Raw genomic sequence first — 12210 nt, forward strand, 5'->3', positions numbered from 1 at the left:
TTAATAATAGATGTGTTCCTGTCCCATTGTTACACATCTGGGAAAAATTACAAGACTAAAAAGAAGATCTCAGTCTTTGATTCTGAGGAACTGATACCAGAACTAAAGCCATTTCCTTCAATGATTTACATAACTATAAAAAAAATCTGCTGTCAAACTTAATTGATGTACCCATTTATATCGCACCACCAAGCAACAACATGGCCCCAGTAGAAGTCATATTTCTACTGTTGCTTAAATATTGTTACATGTTTTTCATCTTCAAGATCTAACTTAAAATGTTTATAGAACACAACCATTACAACAGACTAATCATGCAAAAGTCATACAAAAATTGACAAAGCCTGAACAACTGTAGGGTCATCTATTTGACCAAGAGGGGGCAGCCCTCAAGCTGACAGTGAAACGCTTCCCTGCGCTTAATTTACCTTCCTCCCCTTTTTTCCCCCCTCCTCATCACTGTAGGCAAGTCGCTGCTGTCTCTGAACTGTTAGATGTGGGATCTCTTTACAAAGGCCTGCTGTGCTCTCTTCCACCTGGGTCATTAGACCGTCTCTCTCACTGGATACGGTGACAGGCTCAGGTTACTGTCCTATTATTTCCTGTTGTCACATCGAAACACCCAGAAGGAGGTACTTCCCCTCTGTGAAACTGGCACAGGAAGTGCTTATCATTGTATTTACTGTTACTAAAGAAGACAGTCACAATGATGACGTCAGCTAGCTGCTCACTAGAAGTGGGGTGCAAATGTGCATAAACACAGCTGCAACTGTACATGAAAACAGACGCAACAACATACAGTCGCACACTAACAAACTCAGGAAGTGGTGTATGTGATTAGGCAGGCTCTCATCATGTGCCTGGAGCTAGGAGTCATGGTCAATTAAGACCAGGGCCAGAAATAGTTCTCCCCTCTCTGTGTCTCCTCACTGTGTTTTTGTCCTGGCCTCAGCCTGTCTGTCCTGTTGCACTGACCCCGTCCAGCAGAGCAAGCTTATGTCTAGGATTTAAGCACTTGGATTAAGGCCCCTTGTATCCAATCGCACACACACACACATACACACAACAAGAGACATCCATCCGAAGCACTGAAGTCCAACAGCAGGAGGGATAGAATCCCATCCCATAAGAAAAGGGAGAAGCGCAGGGACTAATTGGCACAAATAGGATGCAATTACTGCCTGGGCTGGGATTGGGAGGAGCAGAGTTTATAGGGACATGGGTGCGGGGGAGAGGGGGAAGCTCCTTGGAGGAGGAAGTAGGGGGGGAGGAGTGGGAGGAGATCGGTCAGCTCCTCTGTTCCCGTGATGGATTGGGCCTAAGATCATCGCTCATAATTTAGGGCCTTCTCTGCAACATGTGGAAATGATGACAGGGGGAGGGAGGAAGGAAAAGACAGATACTCACAGAGGCAGGAGTTGTCCTCTTCCTTACATTTTGCTACAGTTTACACTCTGTCCCGTGTAACCTTTCACCCAGATTCTCTCAGACCTCAGACCATTGGCTGAGCGACAGGCGCGTTTTTTAATGGAAAAATCCTGAGGGAGTGCTCAGCTCCTTGGCCTGTTGGCAGACGGCTGCATGTCATAAACTGTTTTTAATGACAAAGCAAGATGCCTGTGCAATGCTGCTCATACTTAAGACCCTCAGCTTGGGCCAAAGAGCCCTCCCACCACCCACCACTGCTCTCACACACCCTGCACAGGCCTCTCTCTTTTTAACCAGTGGGTTTGTCCAAACTCATTACAGGGCTTATCTGTTTAGCATGTAGGCATTACCGCTCTAATAAACTGCAGAAAGGAAATAGAGAAGTTTAGGGTTGTCCTCCTGCTTCATGCCTCTTCCTCCTCCTCTTCACCTCCTCCGTCTCCTTTCACTGACTTTAAACTTGTGGCTACTATGACATTCCAAGGGTGGGGGTGGACCTTTTGTTTTAATCTCTGTCAATGGAGCGTGGAACTTGGTGCCCTCTCCCCTGGCTTTGTGTGTGTGTTGGGGGGGATGATGGCGGGGAGGTAAATGGAGGGGCTGCAGTGTTTCCGGTATCCTTGGTGACACAGTGTGGATTTGGAGTTAAAAAAGCCCTCAACTTAACCCGCCCTCACCCCTCCCCTACCTCATTTTTTCTTTTTAGTGTGTCAGTCTGAAGTGGAAGTGACAGCACTACTTCGGGGGTGTGTGTGTGTGTGTGTGTGTGTGTGTGTGTGTGTGTGTGTGTACTGGTGGCAGGGAGCGTTTAGTGACTCCCTCTGTGAGAGCATGGGAACTTTACATTTCAAAGCCAAGCAGAGGGCACCCAGAGAAACTGCAGCAGGACAGAAGTTCTATGCGCACAAGGCAGCAAGGGGGGAGACGGAGAGTGGATTAAAAAAAAAAAAAGAGATGAGTGAGAGGGGGTGAGTGTATGCTTGCATGCACGCAAGACTGAAGGTGAAGCATTTTTCAGAGACTCTGAGGAATTCCCATTTTGTTCAGATTAAGAAAGTTGGGGGTCGAGGAGGTGGTGTCTGTGGGAGAGGGGGCCTGGATTATTGGGGGTGGGGGAAAGCGGCGAGGGGGGTGATGGACATTCCTTAGGATGAAGTAGGTCATTGTTCCCTGTCTCTAGCGAAGAGAGCTCTCTGAAGGAACTGATGAAGTGAAAGTAGCAGAGGGAGGGAGATGCAGGGCTGGTTGGGGGGTACAGGTCCATATACGGGAGGGGAGGGGGGTCGCATTATTCAGTAATCCTATTGAAAATGCCTCCTGAAGGACAGTCCAAGAGAAGCTGGGAGAAAGGAAAGCGAATGGAATGTGACAACAGAAAAATGCCATTGATGGTCAGTTTGAAGCGGCTTGATGTGGAGAGACGTGCGCCGCTCATTCAGCCTGACAGAGATGCTCCGGCTCCACCTTTTACCCCTCCTGCTTCACTCCTCTCATCTCCTCTTTTCTAACCGTTCCCCTTCCCATAACGCATTCCTTTGCCTTTCATCCAAGATTTAATGCTTAAGCTGCTTCTGTTGAGATACTCAAATTGTCAGGACATGGGCACAGGTGAAGTGGAATAACTATCAATCTGACGATTTCAAATGGTGGCAGCAGCACAGGAGTCAGGAGGCAAAGGTGTGGGTGGATGGCTCTACATATCTAGATCTTTAGATGTACTGTGGCAGTAATATTGTACTTTTGAAATGTTCATTTTGAAGGACAACAGCAATATTTTAGTTATTTACATACACTGTGGTCATGCTGGAATCTGTATGTTTTTTTGATGAAAACCTCACATTGTGCTTGTGTGTTGCCTTATGTTTTGTAATGTGATATCCACAAAGTGTGAATTTGCTGTTCCCAAACAAATCAAATCATAAGGAGAAGCTATTGAGTTAAAGATTGATAAAATCAGCTCTCAGTCTCTGTAGATGTCCCAAGCAATATGTTATCCATCATACAAATTCAATTTCCTTTGTAACATCTTTAAAATGAATCCCTCCCTGTAGACGGACATGAAATGTTAACATTGTAAGCTTGTTTGTTCTGGTTCTTTGGCAACCTCAGCATTTAGTCATCGCACTAATCCTCCTCCTCTTTTCTCCACAGAGTTTTTCCGTGAGCTTTTGAAAAATGCAGAGGTGTCGCTGCACAGCATGTTTGTGCGAACATATGGGGTGATGTACGTGCAGAACGCAGAACTGTTCAAGAACTTCTTCGAGGCCCTGACTCGGTACTACGTGTCTGGCAGCGCTGCTGTCAACCTGGACTCCATGCTGTCGGACTTCTGGGCCGACCTCCTGGAGAGGATGTTCCGGCTGGTCAACGTGCAGTACGAATTCAGTGACGCCTACATGGAGTGCGTCAGCCAGCACACGGATCAGCTGCAGCCCTTCGGCGATGTGCCTCGCAAACTCCGCATCCAACTGACACGGGCCTTTGTTGCTGCACGCACCTTTGTGCGTGGCCTGACACTAATGCCTGAGGTGGTCAATAAAGTTTCTACGGTAAGTGAGAGATGCTTGTGAAGCTTTTGTCTTTGCTAAAAAAGGTTATAGCAGTCGCTCTATCAGACACTGAAAAGTTTTTCCATCCCTCCCTTCTGTGTCTCTGACTTCATATCTTTCTTGGAAGAACTGGCTGCAGTTCCATTACAGTGTCTCTGATAACATAAACCACTTTGACTGTTATGGTATGGCATGTTTTTCCACTGTAGTGAGCGATTCAGTGATGATTAGATTAAACTTCTTTGTGGACATGACTTATAAAATTAATGGTCATGCTTTTTCACAGTATATGTCAATGGTGGTGTTGGATGAGTGTTTTTGCTGTGGTGCAATGATAACAGTCTGCTAACTGCCCCCTGCCTCCTCCAGGTCAGTGCGTCTCCCAGCTGTGTGCGAGCGGCCATGAAGATGTTGTACTGTCCCTACTGCTCGGGCCAAGTGGCCCTGAAACCCTGCCAGAATTACTGTCTGAATGTGATGCGTGGGTGTCTGGCCAACCAGGCCGACTTGGACACAGAATGGAACAACTTCCTCGGTAAGCAACCGTCATGTGAACAAGGACACCTTCTGCAGCCATTATTAAACTAGCCTGACCGTGAGCGCACCATGCTGTAACCATGATGGCTTGAAGTGTTTGATTTGGCAACAGGGTATATTTATACAACTCCCTGCTTCTGTGTTCTTTTACAAGTTGCCACTGCAGTGCTCATATTTTGCCAAAGAATCATTAAAGTTTCATCTAATCTACTCCAGCGTTATCTAAACATGCACCCTTCTTTACTCGTGTGGGCATGAAACCAGTGTGATACGGTGGCACGATGCAACTGGGGTAATTAGATGAGAGATTATTTTCCAGTGAATTCAGTAGGTTTATTGCACTTCGGTTTAGCAAGAACATGTCTAACAAAGGAACACAGTGTTTATTGTAAAAAAACAAAAAAACAACTCATGTACAAACACATCCCTCATTCTTTAGTATCTTGTATAAGTAAAGGGAGAGAGGGGAGGGGTTGTACATATTGTGACCCACGGGTTGAACATAGCTCCTGTGATCTGGGTCCCGTGTAAACACAGACCCAGATCAGTTTATTTAGATTTAGGGCAGTGCATATATCCACTGTTCTCCTCTGTATGTATTATATTTATTCTACATGACAGACTCATGTGACAAAAGATGTTTCCTGGTTTTATATCACCATTACATGTGTCGATCCCCTGGCTGCTGACACTGTTACTGTCTGTGGAGGCATCTGGTTTCTGCTGCCTCTTCGCTGTGCAGCAGCTTTCTTTACTCTGCCATAATCTGAGGTCTCAGTTTCACTGGTTAATGATCTCCTGCCCTTGGGCATGTGCTTCCCCCTTGTGGCATCTTTTTGCAACATCATGCTTGACTGAAGAAAACCTTATTTTGCAATGAATCAGTTTCTTGTGCTGTTTTTAATTTTTAAGTTCTTCACTTCAATTCAATTTTATTTATATAGTGCCAATTCATAACAGAAGTTATCTCATTGCGCTTTTCCTATAGAGCAGGCCTAGACCGTACTCTTTATAATATTAATTACAGAGACCCAACAAATCCCACCATGAGCAAGCATTTGGCGACAGTGGCAAGGAAAAATTTCCTTTTAACAGGCAGAAACCTTGGACAGAACCAGACTCAATGGTGGGCGGCCATCCACTGTTGCCGTGTTAGGTTTTGAGGGGGGGAGGCACAATGCAAAGACTATGTAAGATGTAGAAATGTTTTTATTTATTTTTTTAATTGTAGTGTTAATATTAATAAATTAGTAATAATAGAAATGACACCTATAGGAAGAATAATGTCAGCATCAGTAACAGAGCCAATAACAACAGCTGTAGTAGCAGTTGTCGAGCAGGAACACAGGGGCAGCAGGCGGCCCACAACCACAGATCCAGACTCTGCAGCTCCGGAGGCAGAAATACCTGCTGAAAGCGACAGAAGGAGAGAGGAGAGAAATGAGAAAGCACAGAACTACAGGAGAGAGAAGATGTTGAGTTAGTAACATGCAGTAATGGGATAAAAATGCATACAGATGGAGAGGGAGAGGAGGAGAGAGGAAAGAGGCGCATCATGTGAAGTCTCCCGGCAGTCCAGGCCTACAGGAGCATAACTAAGGGATGGTTCAGGACTCACCCAAGCCAGCCCTAACTATAAGCTTTATCAAATGTTCTTATGTTCTGGTTTTCAGATGCCATGCTCAGTCTAGCTGAGAGGCTCGAAGGTCCCTTTAATTTTGAGTCCGTCATGGATCCCATTGACGTGAAGATTTCAGAGGCCATCATGAACATGCAGGAGAACAGCATGCAAGTGTCACAGAAAGTCAGTATCAATTCACAGTATTTGTAAATAAAAGATAAGAAATAAAAATATTCATTTCCACTAACTCTACTTTATATTTCTGACAGGTTTTCCAAGGATGTGGGCAGCCTAAACCAAGCGCGGCCTTCCGTTCCAGGCGTTCTGTCAAAGACCCAGGCTTTACCGGCCGCTTCCGCCCTTACAGTCCTGATGCTAGGCCCACTACCGCTGCCGGGACCAGTTTAGATCGATTGGTAAGGACTAAGAAAACCCTAAGCACAACCAGACTACTGTTGCTTTGCTTTAAGTAGTTGTGTCTAACTTGTTTTTTCTGTGTTTTCATGCAGACTAATGATGTGAAGAAGAAGCTGAAACATGCAAAGAAGTTCTGGTCCACATTACCAGAGACGGTGTGTGCAGGTGAGAGGATTGCACCTGGGGATGAGTGCTGGAATGGAACAGCGAAAAGCAGGTAATATACAGACACACACACACGCATACACATACAAAATCCAAATTTTACTGTATGTAATGTATCTTAAGATAACCCCACATCTTGACTAATCTCTCACTCTACATAGGTACGAGTCAGTTGTCATTGGCAATGGACTGGCCAATCAGGTGTCAAACCCTGACGTGGATGTGGACATAACAAAGCCAGACATTGTGATTCGCAGTCAGATTGCAGTTTTGAAGGAAATGACGAGCTGGCTCAAAGCTGCGCACAGTGGAAATGACATCTCTATTGAAAACGGTGAGGATGGTTAACCTTCTTTATGATTTTCTTTATGACATTATGTCCTAGTTGCACACACCTGACCCTTGTGTCTTTTCTCCCAGATGAGGATGGCAGTGGAGGAGAGGAGAGCGGCAGCGGTTGCGACTCTCCATCCTGTGACACAGACCGGGACATCTACTTCTCCACTCCACCGAATCCCCAGGTTAAGCAAGTGGGCAGTAGTCCATCAGCTGGGGTTGCCTCACAGGGAAGCATGGCGCTGGCGCTCTGCGGGCTAGCCCTGGCTCTGCTTGCTCCCCACTTGAGATAAAACTGGCTGGACAGGGAGAGGAAGAGAGCGACCAGGAATGACGGAGCGAAGGGGGAAACTGTCAGAGAGACTTTTAAAAGACTGCCTTCAGGACCTTGGACTGTCCGCCATTGGGGGGTGGGAGAGGGGGGGTGGGGGGGGGAAACTCTTCTTAATATTACAATAACTTCACTTTTAATTATTTGTTTGTATGTTTTTAAGGACATCAGTGTACAGCAATATGATTTTCTTACAAGACATCCACCGTTTTTCCCCCAGATAAACCTTACTCCTTATGACTCTTTTGGAGCTACACTATGGTTCTGCTTGCAGCATTACAAACATTGTAATTGTCTCATTTTGGCAATCTCATAATTCATTTTTGTGCCTTCTTCAATGATTGCCATCTGATAACTAAATAGTAAGCAAACATTGAGTGCCTGTGGTGCGAGATAACTTCATATTTCTGAGGATGTTCTTTCCATTATTCAGAGATCAACAAATCATGTAATGTTGTTATGAATGTTAACAATTTATAACAATAATTTTTGCACATTACAAATGTGCATACTGTGAATGTTTGTGTCTGTGCGTTTATACATTTACATATATCGGCCAGTCAGAAATTATGAAGCTAGCAGTTGATCTCATCTAAGGAATAGTTTGAGCTTTTGTTCACTTTGCTTTGGAGTGACGGTAAAAATCTTCACAGCTCATCTCTCAGAAATGCAGTGAGAGAAAATACAGCACAGGTATTTATGTTTGACCTGGAGATGGAATTATTCTTTAGAGGAGCTTTTGGGGCCATCTGCGAGCCCAAACATGCATATTGTATATGTCTGCTATGAGCATTATCACAACCTAACTTTTAATTTCCTCATTCATTTTTAATTTAATTTCCTCAGCTTAAACAGTTCAATAGTAAGGTCATACCTCATGCATGCTCTCATTGTCAATGCAATCTAGTGATGTTGAGTTGAAAGTGTCTGATAAGAGTTGAGATGTGGCTGGCATCCTGGTGAAAGGTGACTGGCGTGGAAGAGGAAGGACTCCCCTGGCATTACCCCTAAAGAAGGCAAAGCTGACAAGTCCTGAATGCCCTTTTTTTGGTACTGTAAGCTCAGTTCAGCGCAGAGGATCTGACTTTATACAGTCTTACTTTGTTTGAAAAGAAAAGGTGGCAACATGTATGTTCAGAGTGTTTCACATTAAACTAGAGAACAGGAACAAAAGACAGTGCTTTGATCAAAAGAAATCAAGAAAAGATTATTTTAATACAGGGTTTTATGTTGAAGAGGTGTTGTAATTTTTAGCTATTTTTGGTATGAAGATATATATTAGGTACTACAGTGGATTTTACTGCTAGGTTTAGGTGGTGGAAGAGGACAATGTGCACAGATATTGGGGGCACTTTTGGTAAGTGTGCACAGTTTTTGTGTGCTCGTTTTGCCCTCATCCCCCGTCCCACAATACACACTTGTACCTCTTAAATGGCCTGTGTCAGTATAAATGGACTCATCCTGAACCATTTGATCTACCTATCCTCATCCTCACGTTCTCATCATGTCAACTTGAGGTGGAATGTTGAAGTATTGTCACAAGTGCTACCAAAATTAATGCAACGTATGGTGCCTGATCTTTTTCTTTTAGCCTTGGTACATTTTTAGCTACTTCTAAAGGTTAAAAAAAAAAAGAATGTAGATGTTGATGATTTGTATCTATTATCTGCTCAGTTTCCCTGAAGGGTGTTTGAGTATATTGTTACCAGCTGACAAGCACAACATAAGACTTTCTATATCTTCTAATTTGATGATCGGGTCTGTAAGTTGCTGTAAGTGGCCATTTCATCTCTAAAATGATGCTGCCTCATGTAGCTTTTGTACAGTAACTTACGCATGTATTTTAATGTCGTTGCAAACATGCTTTTAGAATTGACAGATTATCCAAAATACAGTATTCAGAATGTTTTGATATGCAAAGCTTGTTGAAAATAATGAATTTCTCAAAGTAATTGATCAGATTTGGCAGGTTTAAATATGCATTTTGTAAAAACTGAAAATGGATTTGTATGTTTCACATTTGTCTTCAGGACTGAAACAGTTGGCTGCAGTTTAGACAGATGGTAAACAACCTTTTTGCCTCTTGTTTGGCTTTGAAATTACAGGTTGAAAAAAAGTGACGTTCCCAATGAAGAGACATGGAACCGTCAACGAGGACATCAATGTTAAGAATCTGACTTTGAAGGATTTTATGAAACATCTAAGCAACCCATATAAAATACTGAAGCCGTAATTTTAAATAATGAAGCTGTGCTTCAGCAGCTTGATTTGGCATTACTTCTGCATGAAACCGGTTCAATTCTCCTGATTTTTGTGTTCCACAAACATTTCAACAAGGGCTTGTGCATGTGTTCGTGTCATGTGGAAGAGTTGTGTCGAGTGTGAAGAAACCCAACTTTCTGAGAGTCCGAGGAAATGTTTTGGGTGATGATGGTAAATGTCTGTGCTTGCGGGCCAGGGCTGCAACATTTTACGGCTGGCAGGAGTTGGTCCAGCTGCTGGATTTTGTTCATTCGATCCACAGAGCAACTTCAGTCTAGTGAATTAAAAGTTGAGTTGGACAGGTGCTGAAATCCTTCCATCAGCCTTTGGCCCACAAGAACAGAAAGGACTCATTTTCTAAGGAGAGACTGAGTGACTGACTGAAAAAAAAAAAATCAAATTTGTAAATAAAGAGCAGCCGTTTTAGAAGTCTCTAAAAGAGGCCGTAACAGTACACCAGATTTTTACTTGTCAGAGTATCTCCTAAATGTTATGGAAAAACAAGATGAGATAGATGTTAAATTGTAAGAGAAAATGTATATTAAACAACATTTCTTAGTCTTGTTGAAATAAAGACTGCCAATATTTAAATGGTTGTGAATGGTCTCCTTTTATCAGCGCTCTTGATTGACTGGTCTCACTTTATGTCTACTACTTTTTTTCATTTTTATCACTTAAAAGTCCACTGTACTTGCAGAGCTTTGTATCAGGACTGGCATTTTTTAAGATTTGTTTTATGAGGCTCTGGCTTTGTAACAGTAATTAACTGACTTGGAACTGCAATATCGGCCAAGTAGACTGCAACTACTCCTACTGTACATAATCTGAATCCTTTCACATAGGGTCAAACACTCAGAGGGCCTTGGCCATGGACCGTCAGCCAATTATATGCCAGGTACAAAAGAAACTGCTTTCTCGTTTACAATTAAGGACCGCACGCAGCTCACGGGCAGAAAATGCACTGCCTTAATGTCACCTGTTTCAATGGACATTTTCAGTATTTAAAGATAAAGCAACTTGCGGGGAACCAGCATAATTACTTCTAAAGGTAAACTTGTATGTCCCACTTGTCCTGGCATTTCCTATAGTTTTGAACGACACATCACATGTTAGCAGACATCTGTCTACTCTAGATGGTGAACGTGACACATAGTATTCCAGTGACAAGCCCATTAGGCAATTACATGTCATCCTCAAATGGTGTATGATTAAAATTTAAAGCAGCAAATTCAGGACAAGAAAACGGTCACGCTATTATCTAGGTGACATCACACATGTCATAAATGGGGAGCCTTAAAACTCTACAGAGCAGTGTGAGAAGACGTATTTCAGCCAACACATCAAAGCACATCTCTCACCAACTTAAGTTCAGTGCATCCTTATGCGGTGACATGACCAAGGCTAATGGGGTGTCGCTGGCACACTTCCAATGCCCACACTTACAGACTCACAAACTTTTATACACGCTCCTGGTAGGTCCACCAGGGCTCAGGGCTGTCCCACTAGGAAAGCTGCAATTACTTGAGGGCTCTCTGGTTGGCTTTTGCAGCCCTCTGTTCAGTAGTCAGCAAACAACTTACTACACCACACTCTTCCCCTCAAACCTAAAAAAAAAAAACCTTCTTTGCTGACCTCCAGTGGTTTAACTTCTCACTTTGCTGCAGTGATATAGAAGTGTACTCTAGGGTGTGTCAGTACACCTTGTTACCTGTTTTATACAGCCTGTGGTGGTTTACAGGTGCAACAGAGCACACCTCTGACCACACCCATTGCTGGCTGTGGTCAGAGGTGAAAGAGATTTGAAACTTTCAGCCAGAGAGGGCAGTGAAACACTGATTTCCAGTCTGGTGTGGTAAATTACTCTTTGAATGACTCTTGACCAGGCCATTGGGAAATTTGGGAATTTTTCCGGTGGGCCGGTCTTGTGAGGGCCTGTCCTTTTTTCCCCCAACCCGGGCATTATATAGCTTATATGCAGATATTCAATAGGTCATCTTAGCTGCAGCGACAGGGCTGGTGCAGTCCGTAATAGCAGGAAGCAGATGCCATCACACCTGAAACTGAAAGTATCTAGCACTTGTTAAAAGTATGTAGCACGTGTTGCTGAAACATGGATAGAAAGAGAAAACCTGTGGCCGGCGGTGCAGAGAAGGTGCGCCAAATGAAGAAAAAGGTCTGCTAAGATAACAGATTTATTTAAGCAATCTGTAGGTGATGATGAGGACTGGTGAAGAGGCAGGAAGGAGAAAGGAGCAGGAACCAGCACAGATCCAATTAGAGGTGCACTATTGAATGTTAATGTGTGACTGTGAAGTAAATTAGAGCACAATACATCATTCTTATGATCAGGTTGGACTACTTCATTCAAGTTATTTGTATTCAAGAATTCAAAAAAAAATAGAATTAATGACCAGTGTGTTGCATAATACACCACATATTCATTTGCCTATGTCAAGGTTGGACTATTCATCATGAATTTAATGAATACAACAATATTTGATGCTCATGTCAGACAGTCCAAATGATGTCTGTTTTATGCATTTTTAACAAACAGATGAAGTTTT

The 12210-nt window shown here is 43.3% G+C and overlaps 1 protein-coding gene across 1 annotated transcript in view; it reads left to right on the forward strand.

The window, feature by feature from the left end:
- gpc4 (glypican 4) overlaps positions 1 to 10237 on the forward strand; it is a 32152-nt gene extending 21915 nt beyond the window's left edge. Inside the window, exons 3-9 of the mRNA XM_044204272.1 lie at positions 3580 to 3977; positions 4347 to 4512; positions 6188 to 6318; positions 6405 to 6551; positions 6645 to 6769; positions 6879 to 7051; positions 7138 to 10237. Of these exons, the coding sequence (XP_044060207.1) occupies positions 3580 to 3977; positions 4347 to 4512; positions 6188 to 6318; positions 6405 to 6551; positions 6645 to 6769; positions 6879 to 7051; positions 7138 to 7346 (1349 nt within the window). The 3' untranslated portion in view covers positions 7347 to 10237. The remainder of the gene's footprint in view (positions 1 to 3579; positions 3978 to 4346; positions 4513 to 6187; positions 6319 to 6404; positions 6552 to 6644; positions 6770 to 6878; positions 7052 to 7137) is intronic.
- The last annotated feature ends 1973 nt before the right edge of the window (positions 10238 to 12210 follow it).

The sequence above is a fragment of the Siniperca chuatsi genome, linkage group LG8 (assembly GCF_020085105.1).
Source record: "Siniperca chuatsi isolate FFG_IHB_CAS linkage group LG8, ASM2008510v1, whole genome shotgun sequence".
Classification (NCBI taxonomy): Eukaryota; Metazoa; Chordata; class Actinopteri; order Centrarchiformes; family Sinipercidae; genus Siniperca; species Siniperca chuatsi.